Source organism: Megalops cyprinoides, chromosome 11 (assembly GCF_013368585.1).
Source record: "Megalops cyprinoides isolate fMegCyp1 chromosome 11, fMegCyp1.pri, whole genome shotgun sequence".
Classification (NCBI taxonomy): domain Eukaryota; kingdom Metazoa; phylum Chordata; class Actinopteri; order Elopiformes; family Megalopidae; genus Megalops; species Megalops cyprinoides.
In genome coordinates, this window is record NC_050593.1 from 12,487,179 (window position 1) to 12,514,906 (window position 27,728).

Below are 27,728 nucleotides of genomic sequence, written 5' to 3' on the forward strand. Positions count from 1 at the left end.
CATTCAGCTCCTTAGGAGATGGGTCATTCTCGCTCTCCTGTAATTCTCCAAAAGCAGCAGGGTGCGGAGGGGGTCACAGGTGGATTGCACCAAGTAATCAAAACCGCATTTACTCGTCTAAGCCCTATCACCCTTAATACTGGAAGGTGTCTCTAAAACTAATTTGCTTCGAAAAAGGGTAAGCCGAGACGGCTGGAAATCTGAAACGGCCGGCGAAGAACGTTCTAGAGCTCACTTTTCTGTCTGTTCCGAGCCCAGCCTCATTTTTGCTAGCACTGTGTCTTTATTAAGAGATTCGTAGACTTCGCAGACTGCTTTTTTTTTTTGATGGCAAATTCCTTTGTGATGTTCCTTATTGTGAGGAGAGGCACTTAACCCAAGGATGTTCATCTGATAACTTAAAATGAGTCCAGCACTGTAAAAAGTAGTGCCGTGTGCTTGCACAAGGCCGATTTTTGTGGGAAAAAATGTTAATCTTCGAGTTTGTTAATGAAACAGGCCTCATTTAAGGCTTCTTAAAAAAAGAAACATTGTTGTGGAGACAGAAAGAAACAGTGCTGTTATGTGTAAGACTTTTTAATAACCGAAGGGAGTATTGGCAAAATAAAGCTTTTTATGCTTCATTTATCCAGCCTGCTTTTCATTCCTTAGCTAACCTTCTGTGGATGTCAGAGGTGAAAATGTGCTAACCTATGTTCTTTAGGATTCAGTTGCCCTTCACGCACAAAAAAAACTCCACCTTTTTATCCCTACGCTTTATATTTCCCTTACCTATTGACGAGAATGAAAAGTCACCCCAGCACCCCAGGAGAGTGAATGCCAAGTGGATGGGCGTGTCACGTGAGCAGCTCATAGGTGCCTGGTGAGGTACAGGGTGCCAAGAGCAGTGCCACAGAGACCTTGGCGGCTGTAAGCTCTTAAGACATTCTTATACATGGAACAACTCCAAAGACCATACAGAGGTTTTAGTGTTTATTGTTATTACAGGCGTAAATGGTTGTGAGTCACATTCGATCAAAGCACTGGTGAAAGCTGCCCATGTGCCTCGGGAACATCCTGGCCTGTTCCAGCCCTACTTTGTGACTTTCAAGCATCCAGCATGTGCATCCTGATTGCGATGCAGGTGGTGATGAAAGCGGGCACTGGAGCACCATGGGAAATCCTCTCGGAGCAAAGGGCCTTGTACCGGTCCGGTGTAGAAAATGCACATTTGCATTGTATGACATTTCATATTCTATCTCTCTGCTCGCATTTCCTCGCAATGATGCAGATTATTTGCACTTTCCCTGCGAGACTGCACAGCTTGAACGTTCAGCTCATAATTTATTTATTAATGGCAGCTCTTCAGTTGCTCCATCATTTGGATTGTCAGAACTGTCTTTGCGCTATTCCCATGGCTCTCTATGGTGAGATTGAGAAGTGGGTATCGTTCAGCTCGGGGACTTCTTAGTAGTGTGTGTTGAAATGTACAAATATTCATGTCTTTTGACTTTGACTTTGGACAGGAAAAGACAGGAGGGGAAACACATTGCATGCTGGTACTTTTTCCCATCTGCTCCAATGGAAACGAAGTCACGTAAAAAGTCTCCTTATGTGCTTCCTTTTTTTTTTTTTTCATAGAATTCCCTGCATTCCCTCCTCTAAAGCGTTGTCAGTTGCTGTTTAAAATATTTACAGCTTGGCAATCTTCCCCCTGGCAAATGCAACAGAGGGCGGGGAGAGCATCAATTATTTGTGCGAGGGGAAGATTAGATTATGTGTCTCTTTCTTTTCTTATCCTTTCGCCCTCGGCCGTTTAGCTCAGCCCTGGTGGACTTCAGGCGCGGCGGCGGACGTGGCGCGGCGGCGCACGCGGCGCGGCGGCCCACGCCACGGCCTCTCAGCCGAGTCGCTTCAGTCAACTCCGAATCGAGGCCGTCCGTTTTGGCGAGCGCGAGGAGCTGGTGAGAGCGCGGTCGCGGGACGGTGCTCCCTGGAAGAGATCGGCGCCACCTCCCAGAGCTCTCCCTCACCGGTTCTGGGACGGGGGTTACTGGGAGAGGCTCAGTGCACACAGTAAGGAAAGTCACACTCGGGCTCCCGGAGTGGCAAGGTGACCGTCCATCGATGGTTTGGCACACGATCAGTTCGGTCATCTTGCAGGGCTTACATTTTCAGCAGGCATTTTGCACTGTACTCAGTACATAGTGCACGGTATTATTTATTTTACTGGAGCGGTTTGTGTTTTACGCCTTCTTAAAAACACCTTCACACCTGGGAGTCAAAGCTAAAACCACTCCTTGCCAGTATCCGTCCATTAAGTTCAATGGTAATAATTAAGAATTACAGTGAATGTGGGTGACTGTGTAGATGTGGTGAAACGCTGAGTAATTCAAGCACGTGGTCACCTGAATAAATTTAGCATGATAATTAATCCAATTATGTGATTAAGTGCTCGGTTGGGACAAAAACCAGAAACATCTTGGCGCTCGGCTTCCTGCCCTTGGTTCGGTGCGTTGTACACAGCCGCGCGCGTTTAACGAACGCCACAGTGTATTTGACAGAGATGCAGACCTGGGCCCCTATGCAGCGAGATTATACCTCATACTAAACCCGATTTTTTTGAATGTACCTTTTCAGGAAGTTGGTACCCCCACTTGCTTCCTCCCTGGCAGCTCCTTTGTTGTTTTACGAAGTCTTTAGAGTTCCTGAGCAGCGGTGAACGTGTGGACAGGTCCACCGCCCCGCATAATACAGACATGACTTTAAGGGAGCGTGTGCAGTCATGGCTGTCAGAGCTGGAAACGGCAGCCCATGATCTTTTCAGTTTGCCTCCCGCTGCCAGCAGTGTCAACACCGGGTGAATGATGGACAGTTGCTCTGGAGATTGTGGAGAAGCAGGCGCGTTACAAGAAAGGCGGATTTGGCGGTTTTTCAGAGGGCGGTTTCTATGGACACCGCTGTCGTTCCGCCTGCGGAGGGGAGGCCCGGGTTCACGGCGGAGCCTCACCTTTCTCCGCGGTGCACAGGCCCGCATCTGCGCTGGAAGCGATTCCTCTGCCCTCCGGGCTGCGTCTGTCTCGGTATCGCGCGGACCTCGGCAAACTCGAGCCTTTGCCAAACGGAGCCTGCAAAGCGCAGGCCACCTGCGAAGCACATGTGACCACATTACAGCTTCCTTCTCTTTCATCAAAAAAAAAAAGGTCGTTAAATGTCTTATCTCCCGTGCCAGGCCCGTTGTGAATTCTGTGCCGATATCTGAAGGATCCCACCTCTTCATCCATGTTCGTTAAACCCCGAACAGCTTCCAAAGGCGGTAAATGGAATCCATTACAGACCCCCTAAAACGAAGTTCAGATCTCAACATAATCTCTTAAAACCACAGATATAAGTGTCAGTGCCGTACCTAAGTGAGACTTTAATTTTTTTTTTTAAAACCGATTGACATTTATGCTCCTTAAGTGCTTTCTAGCCCTCTTTTGAAGTGTGATCTAAATCTTCAGCAGCCTCGTGTTCACAGCAAGCTGCCACTTGCTCCCTCTGTGGGCTTTAGCTTACCTGAACTAGGTGGTGAGGTGAGCTTTTCATTGGTTCCCTCCAAGAAGCGAAGTCTAAACCAGTTGAAATGAGGCCCTGTACCTGCAGATCTAAACCAGTGGGAATTGAACCCTGTATCTGCTAAACTAGTGAGAATCGAACCTTTTACCTGCAAATCTAAACCAGTGGGAATGCAGCCCTATACCTGCACAGACTAAATCAGTGTGGTGCGGAATCTGCACTGATGTAGTTCAGAAAGGCCATAGATGCTCTCAGACACATGGAATATATGCAGCAGGCTCCACAGGTGAGATGCAACAGGTTATTTTGGAATGAGCAGGCAGACCTGGATAAAATGGCATGTCTGTCTTGTGTAAACAGGTAAAGCCCTTTCTCATTTGAGAAACGACATTAGCCGGTGAAAATGACCCTGAATCAATGGCTTATACAGGCAGTTACAATCAGAGGGGGATTGCTTATGGAGAGTTTTTAGACAATTTCTGTTAGTGACGTTGGTTCGCATTCCGAAAGTTGTTTCAGAGTATCCCGAATAAGACCCATTAGCGCAGAGAACTTCATTATACATGCATAGAATTTCAGCAAAAATGAGAAGAATTAAATTCCCTCCGTCTGTGAAACCCACGCCACGGTGGCTGCGGATTCCTCTTTCAACATGGCTCATTTTTTAATTATTGGAGCAACTGGTATTAAGCTGCTCTGCTGCCTGCTTTAATCCTGTCTGAGTCTTTGACAGCCAGATGTGAACTCTTTCAGAGCCGCAGACACACTGGGCTTGTGTGGGATGTAACCCTTAACCCGGGTCTTCCTGTGCTAAGTCTTGCACATTTACAGTGTCATGGTCTGATCTGAATCATTGATCTGCTAAACGGACACGTTGAATTTTTATTTTTTATTTTTTTATTGCCTTGGTGGGGAAGGTTTGTTGAAGTATCTGCAGCAGGTTTTCTGTTTAAACCTAAACACTTTGGGATTAATATGCGATGGTGCAATTTTAATTGAACTTCACTGGTCCAGGGTATCGGTGCCTTCCCAGCAATTGACGGTCGGGTTAAAGGAGCCAGCTGGAGTCGTTCTTGATTACCGCGGGTCCCTTAGGAAACGACGAAAATCAAATTAGACACGTCGGTTTGAAATTCAGCGCATGATTATGCAGATGAAAATATTTCTGAGACGTGGGAGCTTGTCTGCGTAAAGGAAGTGTGAATATTGTCATTGTTCCGTCGACACGTTGTCACTTGGTTCCACCTCTGGGCACGGTTCAGAAAGAGATACTTCTCACCTTGCAGCTTTGTAACTGACAGGCGATACCCCGAATGTTCAGCCAGGTTTGAAGTCTAATGAGGGGTAAAACAAGAATAAACGGGAGCCCCAAAATCCTCAGGAGCACTGTTTAAACTCTCCTCGCATGTAACCTTCCCCTGACTTAAACAGATCAAGATGGTCATTTAAATTCACTCCTATTAATTTTGTCTGTGTTTGAGGTTCCTTCTCATTTAGCCCTGCGAGTACTATTGAACCAACTCTAAACAATTTTTTTTTTTTTTTTTTTTTTTTATAATGGCTGCATCTGATTGAATTGCAAATTCATGCTGCTTATTGTTCTTGAATAATTCAGTTCTCGTCAATCTGTGAATGTAACTAAGTGTAAATGACTTCTCGTCTCAGACGCAGGCGCAGGTAACGCGTTTGTTAGGGTTTGTGAGCGAGCCGCGGGAGACATTGCACCTCCGGTCCCCGCCACGGCGAGCAGGCCCCGTCGCTGTGACACATTTGCACGTAGCCGCCGTGTTTTCACCGGTGGTTGCTGTGCTCCGCGGCTCGCTAAAGTGCCTGGGTGTTTCTAAATTTGTTCCTGAGCAAAAATGTATTCATACAAGAAACGGAAGTTAGTGCATCCTTGTGAGATGGGGGGGGGAGTGGCCTCAGCTTTGTGCTGTCTAACAATTCTGAGGGGGCTGATTACAGAGCAGGATGTTCCTCTGTAGGAGTAATAGAGAGAACTCCTGTTACATCGTATTTTTACCCTCATTAAAATGGCTAAGTGAGCTCAGATTGGCTCCGGCACTTTGAGTCCGCGAGTCTGCTTACAGACGGGCGACGGGACCGTGGAGTAAAGGGTCATTTTGTAGGCTGAACCCGTTTGAACCCAAATCATAAAACTTGACTTGTTCAATTTACTGGCATATCTGCTGTTGGAAATTGCAGGGTTTTGCCTTTTGTGTGGCTTTTCTCTCTTAAGTAGATGGCCTCTAATTCATTCAGATGCAAGGAGCCATGATAGCCGGGCACAGCCGACTTTCAATTGTGTGGCGCTATTGGCAAAAGCCAATGTTTGCAAAGCAATTGCTTAAATAATAAAAAAGTCTACCTTTTTTTGATTTTTGCAGTTCAGCACTTCTGTGATAAATTCTTTATCTCATAATTACACAGCAGGTGTTATAATGAAATGTGTGCTATTAAGCTGGCGCTTGCATGACAATGAGCCTTTTGACTGACAATAGGGGCACCGGGACACATTAGACATTTTCCCCTCTGGAAATAACCAAACTCCTTATAAACTTCTGCCATTTTGACGTTTAAATGATCGGCTGCTCTGTATTGGTGGCGCGGGCATTGTCATTGTGGCTGAATATTTTGGCATTCGGGGCTTCATTTTTCTTTCCCTTCCCGCGCTCTCATGTTTGAGAGAGGAAGATTCGGGGCTGCTCTTCTGTAAGTTGGCGTCGTTCCCCTGGTTCCCCGCAGCTCACGTGACGCTCGCCTGTCCTTGCCCGGCTATGTGTATCCGAGGCGAGGCCAGCGCAGAATTATGGCGTTGTTAACTTCTCGCCTCGCGCGCGTTTTCCCCGGCGCCCCCGTGTAGGATCAGATTAATTGGCTGCGGGGCGGCGTGGTGGGATGTTGGGAGCTGTAGACGGGGGAGCTGCGCGCGGTTCTTACAGCGGGCGGGATGCGACGCTTCACTGAGCTCGTGAGCCCATTCAAAGGGCCGCCGCTGTCTGAGCAGACGGGGGAGCTCTCAGAAGCGCGGCCGGGCCTCACCTGTCAGCCCCGCCGACGCCGCCTGTTTGGCGGATTGCATGTGATGGGTGTGCGCCTGCCGCGTCGGGTTTGAGATGCGGAGGTAGGCCTTTGGCTCAGGCGGGTGAAGGATTTGCTGTGCAGCATTCCCCTCCTGGATTTTCTCCTTGTTTCATCCTGGGTTGAAGGATGTGTAATGATGGCGTGAAGGATTTCGATTTCAGCCTCCGCTCCGGTGCTTCCCTTGTCAGGATTTTTACGTCGTTGTCATGGCCTGACATTGACGTCAGGACTGAGACGGCGGGCTGCCTGAGACGATCGCAGCTTCCTTGCCAGGTGCTGACAGGCTCAGGACTGCACGTGATATGACTTCAACTCCCAGCATGCACTGTCTGGGTAGCACCCATGGCCAGTGTCGATTCATTATAATAAGACACAGAATCCAGATTGGCATTGGCCAGCCCTCTGTCTCACTGAGACACCTGATTTTAATAGGGCAGTTGTCACAGTTGCCTGTGCTTACTCAGAGTTTCTCTCTCAAGCTAAAGTCGTCTTTATGCTTAAATTGTGTTTATAGAAAAGTGAGCACTATTTGACAGCAGGGAAATGTGTCATGTATGTGCTGGTGCAAGTGAAAGAACCCTGCTATGGAGGACGAGATGGACAGATGTTGTGCCCAAATTAACAGCTGACTCTATTAGAATGACGCGTAACAGAACCTTAGAACAACGGTAGTAAGTGTATGTAAAAGTGCCTGCAATTTCTTAGTCACTTCACGTCCTTTACAGTTAATCTTCAGCCAATACTTATCAAAATATTGTGCCCCACCAAAACCAAAACCGGCAAAAACCTTGGCTTTGTATTTGCGAGTGAGACAATCCTTTGCTTTCATCTGGCTCAAGGCAGTATCTTGGGTAGGTAGCCAGATAAGCAGTCAAAACAAAGTTAGGTTTTTGTACTCCTAATAATTCAAACCATGGTGCATAAAGTTGTATGCATAGCTCTTGGCTGCAGATAATCCGGTTTGTGGATTATCTGTGCTGATGGTCGGAACTGTGTGTATACGCAGTTTACATTGATTAAAAGACAAAACTTTTTCCACCATCTCCTTGTGTTGATGGTAGGGGTCGGTCTAACACCAATAATTTAACCTGCTGCGTTATCAAAGGGGAAGGTAGCAAATTATGCTGTGTTTAAAATGCTAATCTACAGTAGAGCTGATTTTTGCTCTGAAGGTCCTTGAAGTTAACTAGCTAGCTACCTGGAACTCAGTAAGTGTGCATGGCTGCATTAGTTAGCCACCACTAGTTATCTTACCTCGTATCATGCACTACATTCTTTCTCTGAAGGAAGCAGTGTTCTGCATGCAGTATTTAAACAGGCAGTTATCCATTTAGATGGCAGGTTTTCTTTTTCAGTGTTAAATGTTATTTGATGATTTCAAAGGTAAATAAATTGACTTTTTTTTTTTTTCTCTCATCTGCACCATGACTCCTCTCTATTCACACAGGTGGTCGGGAGTTTGTTTTGCTCAGTTTAGATTTTCTGAACAGTGTCATCGGTTAAATTCCACAGGTCTTACATTTCCCAGTGTTTTTCACGTCTCCATTTTGAACAGGAATGCCTCCGCACTGTGTTCTGCATGCAGTATTTAAACAGGCAGTTATCCGTTTAGATGGCAGGTTTTCTTTTTCAGTGTTAAATGTTATTTGATGATTTCAAAGGTAAATAAATTGACTTTTTTTTTTTTTTTTTCTCATCTGCACCATGACTCCTCTCTATTCAGTGCGGAATGCCTCCGCACTGCCGCTGTAATGAGTTTAATACCGACTTATTATGTGCGGTAATCTGCAAAGCGCTCTGGACAAGAGCGTCTGTTGAATGAATGAATGTAAATGTAATGGAGGTATTATGGCTGTTCTGTGCAAGTGGTCACAGGGGAGACCCGGTCTTTATGCATATGTACACATATGTACACATAATGAGCATTCCCCAGCAGGCCTGCCCCCTCTTGACCCGATCCTCAGCATGCTGGCCCGTGTGGAAATGTTTCACACGGAGAGGTCGAGCTGCAGTCCATGGCCTCTTCTGAAGTGCCTCTTCAGCTTCTGTGTCTGTACGTTGTAATGATGCTCGTTTTCGATCTTCCTGATGAATCAGGTCATAGATTAAAAGATGAATATATCAATTTATTTGTTAGACTCTGCACAAAACAAAAAACCTTTGTCCTGCCCTAAAGGACGCTGGAGAAGTGGGTTCAAAAGTATACATAGGACAGATCGCATTCACAGCAGGCCTGCTTCGTATCACTGACCGAACTACTTGGTGAGTGCAGTAATTATACGTTAATTATGCTGACCTTGCTAGATACGTTAGATCAGTAGCAATGTAACGGAAGATTTCTAACATATATGACAATAATCTCTGTCTCTAGCAACCTGAGTTGTGATATTATTTGTTGGCAAGAAATTCCTATGGAATTTGAATCGAAATGTGTTTGTTCTGGATGTAGCCGTGGCTGTTCAGACAAGCCGCTCAATTCTCCTTGCATCGTAACACTGTTATTCTGAAACATTGTCCCAGCAACAACAGTTTCGGCAGACTGTCACACAGAATTTTAGTGAGGACACATGACGTGACAGAGATGACTTGGTTTGCATCAGCGTCATTCTCACCAGGCAGTTCGGTGCTTGTCCTGAAGAAGGACTGGTGTCATTCAATTTTCTTCCCGTGTATAGTTTTGTCCCGATTTTCCTTGTCTTCCTTTGCGGTAGAGGTTGAAGGGCTGATATTGTGTTAATGCTTAACTTTGGCAAAATTGGCCGAATAAACAGGTTGATGTCTCTGTAATGTATGATGAATTGGTTAAGATGGAAAATGGTTATTAAATATTTTGGACTGCATGGGGACCTTCCTAAATGGGTCAGTGTTATCATTCACTGTTCTGTTGTGACGATTTCCTGAATGGCTTGTACATGTCCACGTTTTGCTTCATGTCCCCTACAGGCAGGTATTTGCACCGCGTTCTCCCATGTGGAAGCAGTCTTTGAAATCTAAAGGGGTGGCGTGAATAGATGATTGCCACATTTTGGTTAAAAAAAATTATGCAGTTTTATACCTCATTTGTCCTCTTCAGATGAGGGTCTAAAGTGTCATGCTAGTTTGAAAATGGAAAGCTTACAATGCATTGATGGGACTGTTTTTCAGACTTGCTGCGTGATGCCAGCGTTTAATTGACCATAGATCACAAAATAATACTCTGATTTGAGAGATAAAAGCCTCTCCTTACTCTATAGGGTAATAAGCATATTCTCAAGATAGTGATTTAATGCACATCATCAGCGCTTCAGAGGGGGGAAAGAAAAAGGAAAAAAAAAAATCCTCTTGTGGTCCCGCCATCAAACGTGGCTCTTAATTACTACTCTGCTGAAAGGGAACATGACCAAGCACTTGGGCTCTCATTTGCATTATACATTAAGGTAAAGAACTGTTCTGATGGCAGGATTAAGCCATCTCTGAAAATAGCACAGCAGCCATGCTTTGTGTATTGATGATCCAGCGCTTATAATGCTTATAATGCAGCTTGGAAACGGGTGTCCTCTACACTGATGACCTGTGACCTCTGACCTCTCCAGGTGAGGTGATGATGGGGTGTCTGCATGGGGGGTGGGCGGGTGTGTTTCGCCTGCTCGAATGACATCAGTGGAGATTTGCTCATCCTCCAATCAGTGTGGGCTCTGCATTCGTAGTGCGGGAAATGGCTGAATGAATACACTTCATTTGAGTGTGTTGGAGGATTGCACTTGTTTTGCTTCAGTGCCTCTGCATGAGTACAGAGGTTGTTCAAGGAGGAAGGCATAGTGCATAGCTGATGATGCCAAATTGGTAAAAAGGTGGATAAGTCAGGAGAAAATCTTGAACAGGCTGTTTCTCTGCCTGGGACCATCAAAGGGGTTATTTCAGGCACACTGTAATTATAAGTTAATATTAATTTATAAATGCAGTCGGATAAAGCACACAAACGTTTGAATAACCAAAGCTCTTGATTTTCAGTGAATAATTATGCATAAGTCATTGCTATAAAGGTGAATGTGTGAAACCTTGGCAGTGTTAAAGCCTTTAAATGAATCATTTATTGTCTTCTAACCATTCTTCTTCCATAAAATTGTCGTAACCACTGACAATCTTTGCTTACACCTTTAGTCTTTGAAAAAAGTTAACTAATTTTGAAGGCATCGCATAAAAATTAAATTGTTGGCAGCGCTTCAGTTTAATTTTCTTTCCTTCAGTAAAGAGAATGCCTCCTTATAACATAATTCAATGCCAGGGATAAGTGCAAGAGTTGTGGAAATTACTTACAGTACAAAACATTCAGAGGCTTTTTTTTCCCCTCTGTAGCACCACTGATTTGCCTGGCTTACATGTTGATCATGCCCCATAGCATTAACCTATGCTCCTCACTCTATTTTTGTCTTTCTGTGGCATAATTTACCATTGGCAGCCTGTCTAATTGGCTTAATGATAGTTTCCTATTAATTAAATGCCTGCTCATGTAGATAAAAAGAAGGTGCGGTGCACATTTGGGTTTTGTGTTCCTGTGAACAGATCTCTGGGAAAAATACCATATTTAATTAGTAGCTGACATGTTATAATTCTCCCTGTACCATTGCACATTGTAGCAACAGTCAATGATTGGGTGTTTTGTTAATTAACAAGGAATCTTAAGTTGCAAGAATCGGCACACCACAAGTCTGCAATATTGCTTCGAGCATTGAAGCATGTGCTGTCTTAATTGTAATTACCCATATATATTCAAATGTTTTCATAACCTCAAAGGAAATGCGCAGATTCACTTTGCATAGATATCACCGCATAAGTAAACTGAGTCATGTTTACCGGGAAAGAAAGGCATGTATTAAACCAGGTATACTACAGAACGTTTTGAACTAATGTTCCCACAGAAGTGAGTATAATCAGAGCAAATACACGAATAGTCACGTAAAGTAGATTACTGAAGAGAAGCAGCTGCAGCAGCAGTAGTAGTACTTCATTGATCCCAAAAATGGGAAACTGCTTTATCACAAAGCAACATAACAGGTTATACAAGTAACAGGTAACAGGGCAGAAAGGATACAGACAGTAAAGTAACATACCCCATACAGGGAGGATAAAGGCTGTGGTTACTGTAGAGATGTGCACAATGTCATGTGTCACTAGTAATGAATGAAAGAGTATATTTTGTTAAAAATTGCCATCCTACACTTTGGCAAGATTAACCTGTTACTAACAGAGCTGTTGTATTTCATTAGGAATTATGAACGGGGGTGGGATTTATTATGTGGGTTTTGGCTTTTATTCCTGGAGTATAAATAGTATCCAGTGAATCCAGTCAATTACCAAGGTGCCAGATTTTTTTTTAACAATTCTGTGAAGTTTGTTTTCATCCTCTTTCGCAATGTTTCCCCTCCTCAGCACAATGGTGTTGGACGATGCACTTGAAATAACACAGATGCAAAACATGTTCCACATTTTAACACACAGATTAAGGATGTCGGCTTTCTCAGCAAATAACCTACACTCATCTGCCGGAATTCTCCTTCCATTCTGCATCTGTATTTGTACAACTCAACTGTACCAATTTCTACTCCATCAATAAAAATGCGATTCATCTCATCTACAGTATTATGAGCTCTTTGGTTTTGGAGATGACCACACCATTTTAGCAAGGCCCAGTGTTCAGACTCATTCCCCTTCTTTACGCAGTTGACTGCAGTGGAGTCATCAGAGAACTTCATGTTTAGCTCTCAGGTTGTCACTGAAATCAGCAGTGTAGACTGCAGGGATAGAAAAATGAAGGCAAGACTGTGCCCTCTCCTTAGGAATAGTAGGAATAACACCAGATGTTACAGAATTGCAAATTGTGGTTTGTGAGTCAAGTAGTTCATATGACATTTAACAAACACTCACCTGGACTCACCCGCTGGACTGACCTGTGCAGCTGTCACATGTTTGTAAATGGAGTTATGTAATATTAAACATTTGATCAACATCAACATTCGATCCTGTAGCTAGCTGTGCTGAGTAACGGGTGGACTAAGGAAAAACGGCTATTTTTTTGTCTGGAACAGCTGCCTTTTGCTATTGAATAATTTATAACCTAGTCTTTGCTGGCTATATGAGTTGGGAGGAAAGACCAGTTTTTTATTGGTTGCTACTGCATGTTGACTGGTGTAGCCAAATGCTTATTGGTGGTAGCTGCGTAATGATAGGGGCTACTGTGTGCTGATTGGTACTAGATTGTGCAGATTGGTGGTAGAGAATACTGATCGGTGGTAGGGCATGCTTATTGATGCTACTGTGTTCTGATTAGTGGAAGGACATACTGGCAGAAGGGCCTGCTTAGATTTCTAGTGTCTGTGGCTCATGGCAAGAATATTTATGCCTCACAGTAAAAAAAAGAAGGAAAAAGCCTCTAGCAATAAAACCAAAGATGTTGTTAAAATATATTTATGAAACACTTATGCAGTAGGACTGAGAGTCTTATAGCTACTTGTCAGCCCTGATTTACAACTGTCATTGGTAATCAGGGAAGCACTCAAATCAAACCCTGCTGCTGCCTGATCCTAATCTACAAGTGTGCTGGCCTGCCGATGTCCAAGCTTTCACAGTGGTGTACTTATCCTCCCATCCACGCACACGTACTGCCAGCGCCGTCCATGTTTGTACATACCGATTTTTCTCCAATCAAAGCTCGCGGCCCAGACCCTTCATTTCCTGGGAGACTGGGGGAAGGGGGATGGGTTTCTGCTAGAACCATGCACCCGCAACCCCCCCATCCTGATTTCCTCATGCCCAGCAGAATTATGAGATGGGAAAGGAAATCTGGAGTTTCTTGGGAGATTTTCATTAAAATTGATCCTGTCGGGAGTGTCCCTGGAGCATCGTCTCACCCTTGATATCTTTAGTTTGCCCTCCAGGTTTTTTTTTTTTCTCTCCCTCAGCTGGCTGGGGGAATGCTGTGTGAAGACTCCCGGCCTGCTTTGTAAAACGCCTGCGATACGGTGCTCACGCGAGCTTGACGCCAGGCTCCTCCTCAGCCACATGTGTGATGGCCGGCAGAGGCAGAGGGGCTCTGTTCTGAGGGGAAATTAAATGAAAATGTGCCTGCTTTCCTTTACCTCCCCGGATAAACGTGTTCTCAGAACTGATATCCTCTTCGACCAATAATGCGAAATGGGCCTCCTCGTTTTGAGAGCTGCCTGCAAAGCATATGTTAGACAGGCCGTGTTTGTGAGCAGGCCTTTCACAACATCATACCGGATTCTGAAAATATTGTTTTTTTTTCCTCTTTTTTTCCAAGAATATGACTCATTATTGTATAATTTTGTTTTGCAAAGTCAGTTCATCATGAAGCGTGACATTTAGTCAGTCTAAAAAAGGTATGCCTTGAGAAGGCGGTCCAACGTTTACCTTGTGGGTGTTAACAGACTGGCTGTAGGTAGGAATGTCAAAAAGCTAAATGTTTAAATGTGTGATTTCATATTATTTATACCTTTATGTCACAACAGCAAATTGATATATAGTCATTACATTGATGTGGATGTTTGTATCAACACCTGATGTTGACATGCAACCTAACTGGTATGTCAATGTAATGAAACTGGAATGAACTGATAGATTTTTCAGATTAATAATAATTTTGAGATTATTAAAACCAGTAATCATAACCATATTCTTAAAACAGACCCCCAGGCAGTTAACATTCCACTTAACTAAACAACAGTGTCTCAGCAGGATAGTGGTCTATATCTTACTCCCAGTCTGAGCTGCTGCTTTACCAAATGTGAGACTGGGATGACAAGCTTTTACCTCAGTGCTTTAGCAAACTACCTGGATCGTTAATTTACTGAAAGCAAGGTTGACCTTCATGTGTCCTTCATCATATTGAATGGTTTATTAAAAGCTGGGATGGGTTATTATGTTTTCTCCAGGGTGTGTCCTGTATCCACAAGAATAGTTGCAATAGGAGAGGTACTGAGCTACATCAGCAGTTGATTGGTGTCGTGGAAGGGGGTTGGAATTACAATGGATTATGGGAACATGCTTCCTGTTTTTTCTGTGCCCTGAACCAAAGTCAGACCTGAGTGACAAGAAACTCGTGTTTTTCGATGCAAGGTAAGACTGGAGACTATTAATGACATGTGAAATCGGTCTCCTCTTAAGCCTGCTGGCGAGTCTATTCCCATCACAATCAGTGTGAGCAGTGCTTTTCATTGACCTCGCGAAAGGGGTTCACTTCTCCCATCAGCTGAGTTTCACCTCTAACGTCCAAAGAAAAAAACGCCCACATTGTTGTGGCGGTTCTTCGAGCCCCATTTGTGAGTGTGTGGCAGTCCTGCTTGGAGCGGTATAATTGTGCGGGGCTGCGTTTGCTCTCCAACGGTAGCGGTAATTATTCTCCTCCCTCATGAAACCCATCGTGAAAGGAGATCCGCTCACCCAGCGTGGGCTCCTCATCAGGCACTGTGGTCTCTGGCTCTCTCTCTCTCTCTCTCTCTCCCTTTCTCCTTCCTTCTCCCTCCCTATATCTCTCCTCTTCTCCCTTTCAGTCTATTTCTCTGTCTCCTTCTCGCCTTCTTTCTTCCCCTTTTTTGTCTCCCTCTTGCTCTCTGTTAAATCAGCTGAATTCATGATATTAAATCAGCTGAAAAATCATGATGTGCCTCACCGGCAGGACAAGCACAGCAGCGTTGCTAAAACGCCCTCACCCTGTGAAATTTAGAGCACGAGCCTGCATACCCTCCGAGATGTGTAAATATAGCAAATAACATTTACATAATGTGTGTCTCTCTCTCTCTCTCCCTCTCCCCTCGTCCCAGGGTGGCCTGAGGAGCAGCCATCAGATCCATCCGCAGGAGTTTCTGAACGAGCTGAAAGCGGGCGTGGCGGGCGAGAGGCTCGTTGCCTGCCTGGACTCCCTTCGGGTCTCGCTGACCAGCAATCCTGTCAGGTATGTACCTCTGTCCCCACCCCACCCGCACTGCCACACACCGCTGGCCTCCATGATAACCCCCCGCCCCCCCCCCACCCCACCAGACGGCTGGTGTCAGGCTAAAGCAAACTGCATGCTGGGCCACATTAATATGTATTACTGATACACCAGTGCCCGGGGTTCTCTCACTTGCCTTTTAATTCTGATGCCTATCCTCACAATTAGCCTGCTGTTTTCCTGAATTTGTATCACAAACATGACATGAGACACCAGGAGGGGGGCAGCCATAAATAATTTTTAAATAATTAAAGCTTTTGCTACAGTGACTACCTTAATTGAACATTTTCATGTTTTTAAATGCACTTCATGCAGAGTTAGGGCAGCTGCAGGCTATGGAAATAGAAGGGGGGAAAAAACAGTGAATATGAAACCGCTCTAACTGTTTAATAGGGGGTCCTGTTTCTTTGTGTCCTTCGGCTGCCCTTGGATTATGTTCCATTTGTTATTTGTCTGACTTTTTTGTGGTGTAAAGATTTGTTTATTTAGCTCTGTGGCCATGTCACAGGGTCTAGGGGATGGGCAAGTCTCTGATGAGACTGATGGTAATATGACCTTGATGATACTGACTGGTTTATGAGACTTTCAGGACAAAGCATTATCAGTGCCTATGAGCTTACATGGAAACAACAATTAAACATTGAATATCAGAACAAATGTAAGCATTTTTTTGTGCGATTAGTATTAGTATCTTAACAATGAACATTTGTTGACACTAGAGGTTGTTTCATGTTTAGAGCTTGTGATCTATAACTGTAGACTGAGTATAGCTTTTATTTAATTTCTTTCAGTGGCATGGTTTTTATGTGTTCACTGCAACCCTCATTTTCCCTCATTTGTTTACCAACATAACACAGTATTTAAAGTGTGTTTTTTTGATGTGGTCATGCTCGTATAACGAGAAGCCGGGCTTCTCTCACAGGAAGGCACAATTTTCTTTTCTTTTTAAGCTATAATTCACCCAGGATGCATTTGGGTGCATTTTCTAGGAATGCGGTGCTGAGTGAACCCAAAACAGCACCTCCAGCTGAGATGGAGGAAGGACTTGGTGAAGCTGCACTCAGCCCTGCTGTGCTTCTTTATGCCTGGGCTTCTTGGAAAGGCATGATTTGAATTAAGTGGCGAACGTGGTGTGGATTTGAGTGCTCATTAAGTCTGCCTTGACTTCGGATTCCATTGTCCTGCTGGACTTGTCTGATTACTTTGGCACCAGCACTTTCAGTGCTTGCCTTCAGCAAGGTGAAAACTCGTAATGTAACATTAAAACTCATCGTTGGAGTACTCCGTCTAGCAGCCATTCAAAGGACAAAAGGGTTCTTGTCCTTTGATTGGAGAGTAGGGTATTCATTTTAGTGGTCACTGAGCGAAATTAACTGCTTAAAGGCAGAAAATGATCAGACAGTTTATAGCAAAGCGCTCTCTGCCTCGTGACAGATCTAACAGAAACCTGACTGATATTTAGAAAATGTTATCTTAGGAATAAGGAGTGACCCAGAGTGCAATTTTGGACTTTTATAAAAGGAAAAAACATTTATACTATGTTCAGCATTATGTTTCACTCTCGGGCCGAGTTTTCCGGTTTCAGTGATGTATACGTAGAGCTTAAGGAATTTAAGAAATTAGTGTATGTTCACAACTGTGATGTAAACTAGCATTAGTGGTGTCACACTTACCCAGACACACAGAGCACCGCAGACATAAAGCAGGATTTTTGGCTGCCATTCCTCTATTTTTTGGAATTTTTGGCAGTCACATTTTTCAACAACATAATCAAATGGTGATTTGAATGCTTGTTGGAATTACACGATTATGGGCAGGCTGGTAGGAATTATGGGAAACTGCCCATAACAAGCTGTCATTGCATTACCATTGTAATGGCTTTGTATGAATCTGACCTTGAATGTCCTGTTGTTTGGAAGAGATCCTTTCACTTCTTCATTTAACTTCAGATGAGCGCGAAAGCCAAGGTGTTGCATTTCCTCTTAGCGCAGTCAAATCAAGCATTTAACTTGTTCTTGCAAAGGTGAGGATTATGCTGTCAGTTTCATTGTTATTTTTTTAAGAAGAAGCCATTATAAGGTGTAGTGTGAAGAGACAATATCTGCTCTCTGTTCTGAAAATACATTTTTCCTTCCTGTGGTTTTGTGATGGTGAATAAGAGTGAGCTTCTTCAGTGGTTTTTAAAGTGCTGTTCAGATGGTGGTGTTATCCCTTTTTTTAAATCCCAGACTGCATTCAGCTGTAGAGGTGTTAAAATTGTCCTGGAAAACATGTTTGCACCATGAGTGAGGACAAAACTCTCACTCTTGATGGTGTAGGAAAAGGAAATGTTGAAGCACGCATGCTAAAATAATCCAATTAATGCTGAGTAGTTTTGGTATGGTGGCTGTCATGATGTACTGTCTCTTTAGTATTCACCTGCTGCAAGCGAATTCCACACTTCTCGTCCTTATAGAAATACGTCCTTTTAAGAGTACCCCTGACAGGGTGGTGTGGTCTTCACATGCTATTAGCAGTTGGGTGAGTGTATGAGCCTGCAGGCAGACTGATCTGGGGTCAGGGGGGTCATGTGGAGAGGAAGGAGGAATGCGTAAGGTCTGGCCCAGAAAACGAATTCAGAACAGTCAGGGATGAGACATAACATCTGTTGTTGTCAGTTTGTCACCACCGGGGGCAGCGTTGAGGTGAGAGGCCTGTGGGTGTCCAGAGATCACTCTTCTCCATGTGGCGAGAACATGGGAGAGCCTGTTAAGAGCTACTGTTTTTTTTTTTTTATTTTTTATGTGGATAGGATTGTATTTAATATATGGAAATTAAATACTGTCTGGTTGACTGTCGCACTGAAGCCTGCGTAACATATCCATATGGTTATGTTCACTAGACTAAGATCCGGTTAAGGATTCCTGCCATTTTGCGTCCGCATCATCTGTAGTGTTTGTCGTATTTAAAATTAGAATGCATATTTACTATTAATACGTTCACATTTGTGCTGGTCTCTACCCCCTGTCCCCCCCCCCCCCCTCTTCATTAATATCAGGGCGTGTCCATTTTAATGTCTTAATTCATCACCATCGTGTGTAAGCCATTGATAGAACCCGTCTGAATTTGTCATTCATAATCAAGTGGATTTGTGGTGTTCCACTTCAGTCAGGCCAGCGGATGCCTGAGTGAATGATGATTGTACCATATTTTAGCCGTAATGACTTGTGACAGGCAACCGAAATTCATGCCTATGATTCTCCCCTACTGTGTAAGTGATGAATTGAGTAATGGGTTCATCCGCAGTGTGGCGCAGCGAAACTGAGGAGTTTTCAGGTTCCCATCATGGGTCAGGTACTTAACCTGGGTTTCTTCAGTTGCTACCAATTTGTAAAACTGGGTGTTATCTGAGCCGAGCTGCGTAATGGCCCTCTCGCACAGCAGGCGCAGCCTCCCTGAGCGTGTTTATTCTTCTCCGAGTGTGTTGTTGAGGAGGAAAGGCGCAGAAACGCCGGGGCTGCGGCTGCGGCCACGCAGCAGACCAGAGGTCAGATCAGCTGGGCCTTCCGTGGCACACTTGAGGACGCAAGCGCATTTTTTTTTGCCACCGAGCGAGATCGGATTTGGTTTAATGAAACTTAGAGGGTCCGAGTGGCTCAGCTGGCAAAGCGCCCGCGGTGCAGGCTGAACCCCACAGCGTGGGCTCGAAATGAGGTGGAGCAAATTGGCCCCGTTCTGTCGGGGAGGGGCGCGGGTAGGGCGGCACCCCGTGAGTCATCAGTGGAGTTGCAATAGAGTGTGGCCACCTCACTGTAGCGCGCTGTGGGACATGTAGAAAAATAAAATCAGTGGCCGCGTTCGAGTGTATCGGAGGATTACATTTGTCACCTGCAAATGCCAGGAGCATTAAAAGTATATAGAGTACAATCTACCCATTTCAAATTTTTTTAAAATTGAATACAGACTGTCCATGTGTCTTCCTGTCTGAGCTTCCCCTCACAGCAGCTTGATCCTCCTGTTTCGTTCCTTCTGTGTGACGGCTTTAAAGCTAATGAACAGATCGTAGTCATTCTCACAATCAGAGCCGATTTCTATGAGGCATATGGTCGAGGCCTCAAGATGATAGGAGGCTCAGTGCAGTGTTCTGCGTGCGTGCGTGCGTGCGTGCGTGCGTGCGTGCGTGTGTGCGTGCGTGTGTGCGTGCGTGTGTGCGTGCGCGCGTGTGCGCGCGTGTGTGTGCGCGCGCGCGCGCGTGTGTGTGTGCGTGTGTGTGTGTGTGCACGTGTCTGGGAGGTTGGGGGAAGGAACAAGACCGCTGTTGCAGTGTGACTTTTGACACCCTGACACCGCTGGGATCTTCACCGCCTGCTTCTTTCCTCACTTCTTTCCCTGAGATAACACCCCCATTCAACTTCCGCTAAGTGACAGTGCTATTATAATTAGTAGTATTACGTTTGTTTGCCGAGCAGATATTTCTGCTCACATTTTACATTACGTTTGAACTGCCGGGCATTCACCGCCGTTGCTACCTCAAGGATCCAAGTGAAGCCTTCCATATGGGACTTGCACCTGAAGCCTTCAAGCGCCAGCAGTGCAGGTGCTTTACAGACTCACACTCCGCACCCCCCTTCTCCAGTAAGGGCATGTTAATGCAATTTTCAAGGTGCTGTAACGAAGTTTGGTTCATTCCAAAATCTACCTGCCTCCTGCTCACTGAAGATTTGGCTGTGCAAACATTTAGTCACAATTCCGCTGGCCTACACTGCCTACTAATTAGACAAACGCAGAAATGATTAAAATTAGGAAGTATTAAACTAGCTGTCTCACTGGTTATACTGATCTAAGCGCTGGAGTCTTTTTTTTTTTTCTCTGACTTAAAGTTCTCTTTTAACAGCAAAAAAGCTCTTAAATCTGTGTTGGGAACAACTGATAAGATATGCTGTAAACTGGAAATACGCGAGCTGCTTTGCTTTTACTCGACTTAGCATTAGCCGACACGAGAAGCATCCCTCTCACTTTCTCCATCCCTCTTTCTCGCTCTCCTGTTATCGCACTCACCATTTCCTGTTCTCTCTCTATCCCTCTCTTACCTACAGGCTCCCTCTCTGTGTTCATTCTCCCTTCCTCTCTCTCTTTCTCTGTTTCTCTCTCTCTCTCTCTCTGTCACCCACTCACTGTAATTGCTTTGTACCAGTATGGCCCATTTGCTTATCAGGGTTTAATTTATTCCGGGCTCCTTTGCTCTGCGCCGTCTGATCGGGGCGATGAGTGATGTCTCCATTGCATGACTCTCGCCGGCGTGACTGACATTGAGTCTTTTGGCAGTTCAGGAGTTCATTCTCACCTTCCAGAGCAGAATGTGAAATGTCTGTGGGGACACCTGTTCCCGCCACAATCTCCCCGTGTGATAAGTGGGTTGACCGAAAGAGATTAGAGAGGTCAATTATCTCTTTCGAATTACTAGGGCAGCCATTTTGTGTACCTGAAGGAGAATAGTTTTTTTTTTTTCTTTTTTTGTCAAAGTGCAGTTGTGTTTGGTTCATTGCCAGAGGATTAAGTTCGTATGTGAGGATCTTTTAAAAAGTTATGATAATACGGATGAAGGTATTTACTTTACATGGCTGATCAAGGCAGTTACTGATGCCGGCGAACTTAATATTGAAAAACTACATGCACGTAACTGCTCCTGAGTATTGATAACATTAGGGTTGTTTATGTTTTTGTTGCTCTGTCCAATATTTCCAGCGCTTCAGACCTTGTCCTTTCATGCTCACAAGTGTGGGAAGTGATACCTCATCAGCTCCAGGAGGGGTGAAGCTGTTGTGCCCCTCCAATGACTCACCAGTTTGAAGAAGGTTTGCAAAGGGTGGCAGAGTCTGCTTATTGGTCCACACATACGATTTACGTTCTCATGGAGACGTTACCTCTTGTGGAGTTTCTGAAATCTAAGCGCTTGCGGTACAAGAGCATGTTGCAGTCATTGTCCTGGAAAACAAGCTGTTTACAGCCATATATGAGGATAGTCTTGCATGTGACGTTGTGTTGGTTAAGTGTTTCCCGTCACCTCGTTACAGACACCCTCATCTGGAGTGGGTATGCTCAGGAGCCCGGTACGGAGGCAAACGCATGCTCACCGAGCGAAAAATTAGCGATGATAAGCAGAAGAATAGCGTACTGCAGAATGTAACTGAAGTTTAGTGTTGTAGCGCAGCACAGCTGTGGAGTGACGCGCTGACAGAGGAGGGAGGGAGGGAGGGAGGGAGGCGGCGCGGCCGTACGTCACCGCCGTATGCCACCGCCAGAATGCCGGCGTTTGCTCCTCTTCCTTTCTACCCTCACTTTTTTATCTCCCTGTCAAAATTCACAGCAGATGCGCTCTGTCCCACAGAAAGCCGGGATGGAATGTAAAGACGATAATTTCCCCGGGGGCCAATAAAAACTGGAACTCTGTCTTGGAGGAAAACCCGCTGGGTATTGCTTGGAAGGGAGAGACTACAGATGAGAAATTTCAGAACAGCATTATAATTTTTCTTTCTCTGTCTCTCCCCCCCCCCACCCTCTCGCTCATAAACACCCCTCTGGATCCCTCTGTGAAAGGGAAAATTGTCTGTGACACTTCATGTGATGTAAAGGCGCTGACGGAGGCGGACGCCGACCGCGAGCCCGAGGCCGGTGAGCGCAGCTGAAAGCCTGGCCCTCTCTGAAGCCGCGCCGGCCGCGTCGGGCTTCCTCCCCGCCTTCTTCTCGGCGACGCAGTCACAGACGAGAGAGATAGTAGAGTTCGCAGCGTTTCCGTGCTGGCGTTTTGCGCGCGGGCGAACTTCTGTCGGCCGGTGCCGCATAGACGTTATTCGCGGGGAGCCTGGTAGACGGCTCGCTGGCTCTGACGTGAGGCGCGGCCAGAACGCTCACCGCCGATTCTCGTTTAAGAGACGGCTCGGTGGGCGTCCCGATTCCAAACACGGGCTTCAGAGGAAGCCACGGCTTCAAACCCAATCGGACGGGTTCAAATTCATACTGCCTCATGCTGCTAACGCCAAGCCCTGTGCGTTAAAATTTAACTGTTTGAGGCTGTGGAGGAGGGAGGGAGGGAGGAGGACATTCTTCAAAGCTGTCAAAGTGTTTGCTGTAGCTGGTCCTGACGCTTTGATTAAATAGAACTTTACAGCCAGGGAGCCAGTCGTTGAAAAGCTCCTTCTGTTTGTGCCTTATTGAAAAGATGAGGTAGAAGAAGAAAAACCAACAAACAAACTAAATTGAATCTGCGTGTTTTGTGTATGTGTGGAAATGTCAATCCGCAAGCGTTCAATATGACGGCGCGAATGCCCAGTCAATAAACGTTTGTTTATGCTTGCTGCTTGTAAATTCATATTATTATTGAACAATGAGAGACTACTGCCCTTCTTAAAAAAAGGGGGGGGGGGTGGCGCTGCGTCTGGAATTCAGAAAGCTTTGCTGTGTTCCGGTGCATTCCGTGCGTGTTTCCCATTCTTCCCTCAACTGCTGCATTTACATTCGCATTTACATTTGGCGTTTTTGCAGACGCTCTCATCCAGAGCGGCTTACAAATTAGGCAGCGCTCAGCTCACATTGTAAGCAGCATAAACATCAACATTAGCGCAGGGATATGGGAGAGACAATGGAAGGATCGTAAACACGTTCACAGTGCCAGAGCAAAGATGCCCCAGCCCGCTGTGTGGCTGTGGAGGTAAATATGATGGAGGCAGGGCTGATTGATTTTTGAAAGGTTGACGTTTTTCTTTTGGCACTCGGCTATTAATTGTAAGCTGCGGCAGGTTGTCTCCCAGGAGAGAAGGGGGGGAAAAAAAACTGAATCTGTGTTAAATCTGTTCTTACGTGCCTGAGCAGTCAGTTTAGGCTCTGGATAAAACACAATGTTTTGTATGACTTACAAGCAGGCCCCGTTGCACAGCACACACTGGTAGTGGCTCACAAATGGAGTACACTCTGTGTCATATGCTGTGTTTTCCCTGCACTGGGAATGAAGAAAAATGGGGTTTGAGAGTGCAGAGCAATTTGTGCAGAGCTGAATCAGAGGACTGAAAAGCACGGCTTTTTTTAGTTCCTCTCTCTCGCTCTCTCTGTCTCTCTCTTTTTTTTTTATACCTGTAGTCTTTCACACATAAAATCCATTGCAGTTTTAGCTGATGTACATAGTTTAGCAATAACCAGGTAGCACTGTTCTTTTTTTGGGGGGAGAGGAGGGGGGTAAAATGGGTGTTTGAAAGCTTTTTTATTTTTCACATCTCTCCAGTAATACTGTAGGGCAGTATCTGTGTGTTTGGGGGGGGGGGGGGGGATAAACCCACGTTCTTCTCTTCTCTCTGCTGAAAAGTGTGGCGATGCTTCAGAACCCTTTATAAATCAATATTACAGTGAATTCTGTCAGAAGGAAGGTAAATATTAACTGTAGACAAATAATTACCCAGAATGAATGGAGACCTGAGGGTTAGGCACACCGCAGTTGTGTGTTCAGTCTAATTTCATTCTGAATGGCGAGAGTGAAATTCTCTGTGGTGGATGGGTCGGGTTTATTTTTTGAAATTCCTTTGTGAGTGGGGCTCATAAGCGCATGGTCTTGACGAATTGCAGGACCAGTGACAGCATTGTTTTCAGAGATGTTCTGGCTTCAGGGAGGAGAAAATAGGCATTGCCTTGCCTATGAAAAAATGAATGAATAAAAAATGTATAAATATATGTATAAATTCTGACACTGACACTGAAGATTTTTCATTCTTTGTACAAAGTGTCACGCTCTGAGTATGGTAACTGTGTCCTGACGGAAACAGCGTCCCTGTGGAAAATCTGCACTGTCACACTTTCACTTCCATTTAGAAAAACCGCTCTGTCACACTTTCACTTCCATTTAGAAAAACCGCTCTGTCACACTTTCACTTCCATTTAGAAAAACTGCTCTGTCACACTTTCACTTCCATTTAGAAAAACCGCTCTGTCACACTTTCACTTCCATTTAGAAAATCTGCTCTGTCACACTTTCACTTCCATTTAGAAAAACTGCTCTGTCACACTTTCACTTCCATCAAAATCTGCACTGTCACACTTTCACTTCCATTTAGAAAAACTGCTCTGTCACACTTTCACTTCCATTTAGAAAAACCGCTCTGTCACACTTTCACTTCCATTTAGAAAAACTGCTCTGTCACATTTTCCCTTCCATCAAAATCAGGACTAGGCTGTGCGTATTACGCTGTACATACCTGTACACTGAAGCACGCGCTTGTGATCTCAGCACTGTGTTTGTCATTGACCCTTGTTGTTCATATGCGGTTAGCTGTGTCGTATTTATGCAGCTTTTCATGCCTCTTTGTTAGGTACACTGCGTATGTCGCTCTGGACAGGAGTAGCTGCTAAATGGCAATAATGTAACGCTATGCAACAAGCCTTATGGGTCAAGCTGTTCTGGTGCAGATATTAGTTACATCTGTGTTTAAATTTTGACGTAAAACTTTTTTTTTCCTTCTGTTTAGAAAAAGAGAGATTGAGACATTGATGATGTCATGGTAGAATCAGCTGTGTACAGGTTCTTGGAAATAATACAGGTATGGCACTGTTGACTTCAGTGAAAATTACACTGACCTTTTCTTAATATCAACCACGAGTGTATGATGGGAAATGGGACCCCTTCATTTCTCAGCTGGAGCTGCAAAATGACAAACCCTGATTGTGTGACCATGCCATTTACAGTATGGTTTTGGTAAGAGGATGGAATCCACAATTTATTTGCAGACAGTCCTGCAGAGTTTTAATGTAATGCTGCCATTCCCCTGGAAACTGCTTTTTTTCTGAAAATGTTTTTGTGGCTGGTAGTTCCTCAGGTACTCATGGACAATTGTGTGGTAAAGTTATATTCACATCATGTAAACGACCCATTAAAAATAAGCTTCTTTTTGTGTTTGTTAAATAAAGAGTCATTTAACAGGCTGTTTCAATGAGTATTGAAAATTGTTTAAAAGTCATGAGATGATTGATGCATTGATGTAACTACAGTAGTGGTTTTGTGTTCTCTTGTTATAGATGCACTCTGTGTACCCACAGCCCTCCTTACTCTGTAGAGAGGGAGTGTTCGAGTCATAATCAGACAGTTGCTGGGTGGAATCCTGGGTGGAGATCTGCTGTTGTGTCAGTTAAGCCTGTGAACACAGTCTGGTTCAGCTGTATTTTGTTTTGTTCAGAAATGATTTCCTGCTTGGTATAGCAGCTGCCTCTTCAATTAATTTAATTGAGCAGGCTGAGTTCCCCCTTGTTTTGTCACCCTTATATTTTTAATTGAATTCTCAGCGTGAATTTCAAGGATCCTGTTTTTTTTCCGTAGGAATTACAGTAATGATAGCCAGCTAGCTGACATCAAGGTAGCGTGCATATGTATTGTAATTGAATGTGAGATGAAGAAATGGCCAGCTGCAGATGGGTACCTATAGCCCATTTTGGGAATAACTGCTGGATGTACCTGTATGGGAATTGAGCGGAACAGGTGTGTGCTCTTGGAAACGTACATTTGAGCCATATTTCCCGAATCTCTTTCATTGGGCTCAAATTAGTTTAGATTTACGCAGCAACATTCTGTCGTGTTTTAGCCAGCTTAGTAGTTTAGTTATTCCCAAAATTATGTAAATAAATATAACTGCATTCTTCAAGCATGCTAGCTATGCCCAGGCAACCGTGTGTCATAGTGGAAGGGAACAGGGTTTTGTAACCCAGAGTTTATTGGTTAAATTCCCTGGTGGGGAGCTACTGTTGTACGCTTCAACAAGGTGCTTATCGCAGATTGCCTCAGTTGAGATCAAGCTATAGAAATGAACCCTTCATAATTCGCTTCACACAAGAGCATCTGCGAAGGAAATGTGATGTTATGATTTACCATAAATGGTGTTAATATGACACGAGTGGGTGAAAGAGGGGAGCGGGGCATGTTGACTGAAATGATGTCACAGTCAAAAAAGGGCTGGCCCAGAAGGCACGCTTGGAAATTTGACAACATTCTTCACTGAACGGCAGCTGAAGCGTTTGACCTACACTTCAGGTGAGTGTGGAGAGGTTTTTCTATTTTATAGGCAGTAACCCATCTGAATTAGGGCCCTTGTCATGAGGGTTAGCAGCTACCTTAAAAGACAGGCATTATGATGCATGGTGACGGCGGGGATGTCCGTAGCAACAGCGGACTCTTGTCGCGGTAATACGAGCAGGGAGACACAGGGCTCTGAGCTCGCTGTCTGCTGTAATAAGCCGAAGAAGACGTGCGGGGCTGTAATGCTGCAAAGTGCCAGGTTAGTGACCATGAAGAACGACAGGTTCCCCTTGACTGCACGTCACGCATGACCTGGCTGCCCTGGCAACCTGCCTGGCAACCGGCGCTCCCGTGGGGCGAGGAGCCTCCTCCACCCTCCCCCCCCACCCACCCCAAGGCCGAGGTATCTGCGTGTTCGCCCTAAAGATGGATTCAAGCGAACAGCTCTGACCGAGAATGCGATGTTCTGCTGCTGCTTTTTATAGCGTACAGGCAGGCTTTCTCAGGCGCACACACAAAAACAGCAGCCCATCACTGCTGCCTTGTTTTCACCGGCTGCCTGCTTTAACTCCATCCGCCCCCATCCGGCCGTTTTTTTTTTTTTTTTTTTGCACAGCTTCGGTTTTTTCGACACGAATGCTGCCGGAGACTTTGGGTTCGTACCACAGTGCAGTCAGTCTTAAACAAGCCGTGACACCATACTTCTTAAGATTGCATCAGCGGACTAATTAAACCTAATTTGCCTAATCTACGGATTCCATCTCCTGTTGTAATTGAATTTCTTGTTGCGCTGCACATTGAAATATCAAAGACCCGCAGATTGTAAGTCACGTTCATCTCTGAGGTAATATGTTGGTTTGACCTAAAAAAGAAGAAAATGTGGTTCCTTTTCACATGATGGCATTAGTGTCACTGCAGACTGTGTCCGTTTGCCCTGTCCCTTTGCTTTCTTAGAGGAGCTTATTTCCCCCTCACTCAGTCATTTGTAGCAGAGGCACATTTCCTCTTATCATTTCTCCTTGATGGTTAGAAATCTGGCCCTCACAGGTATGAGCCTGATCCTGAGTCCTCCTCTCATATTGGGGTTTTGTCTTG

General features: G+C 44.9%; 1 protein-coding gene across 1 annotated transcript in view; it reads left to right on the forward strand.

Annotated features, from left to right (window-relative positions):
• The window catches only part of LOC118785859 (protein diaphanous homolog 3-like), a 287,218-nt gene that overhangs the window by 32,838 nt on the left and 226,652 nt on the right, over positions 1–27,728 (forward strand). The window contains exon 5 of the mRNA XM_036540806.1: positions 15,438–15,568. Coding sequence (XP_036396699.1) covers positions 15,438–15,568 — 131 coding nt within the window. The remainder of the gene's footprint in view (positions 1–15,437; positions 15,569–27,728) is intronic.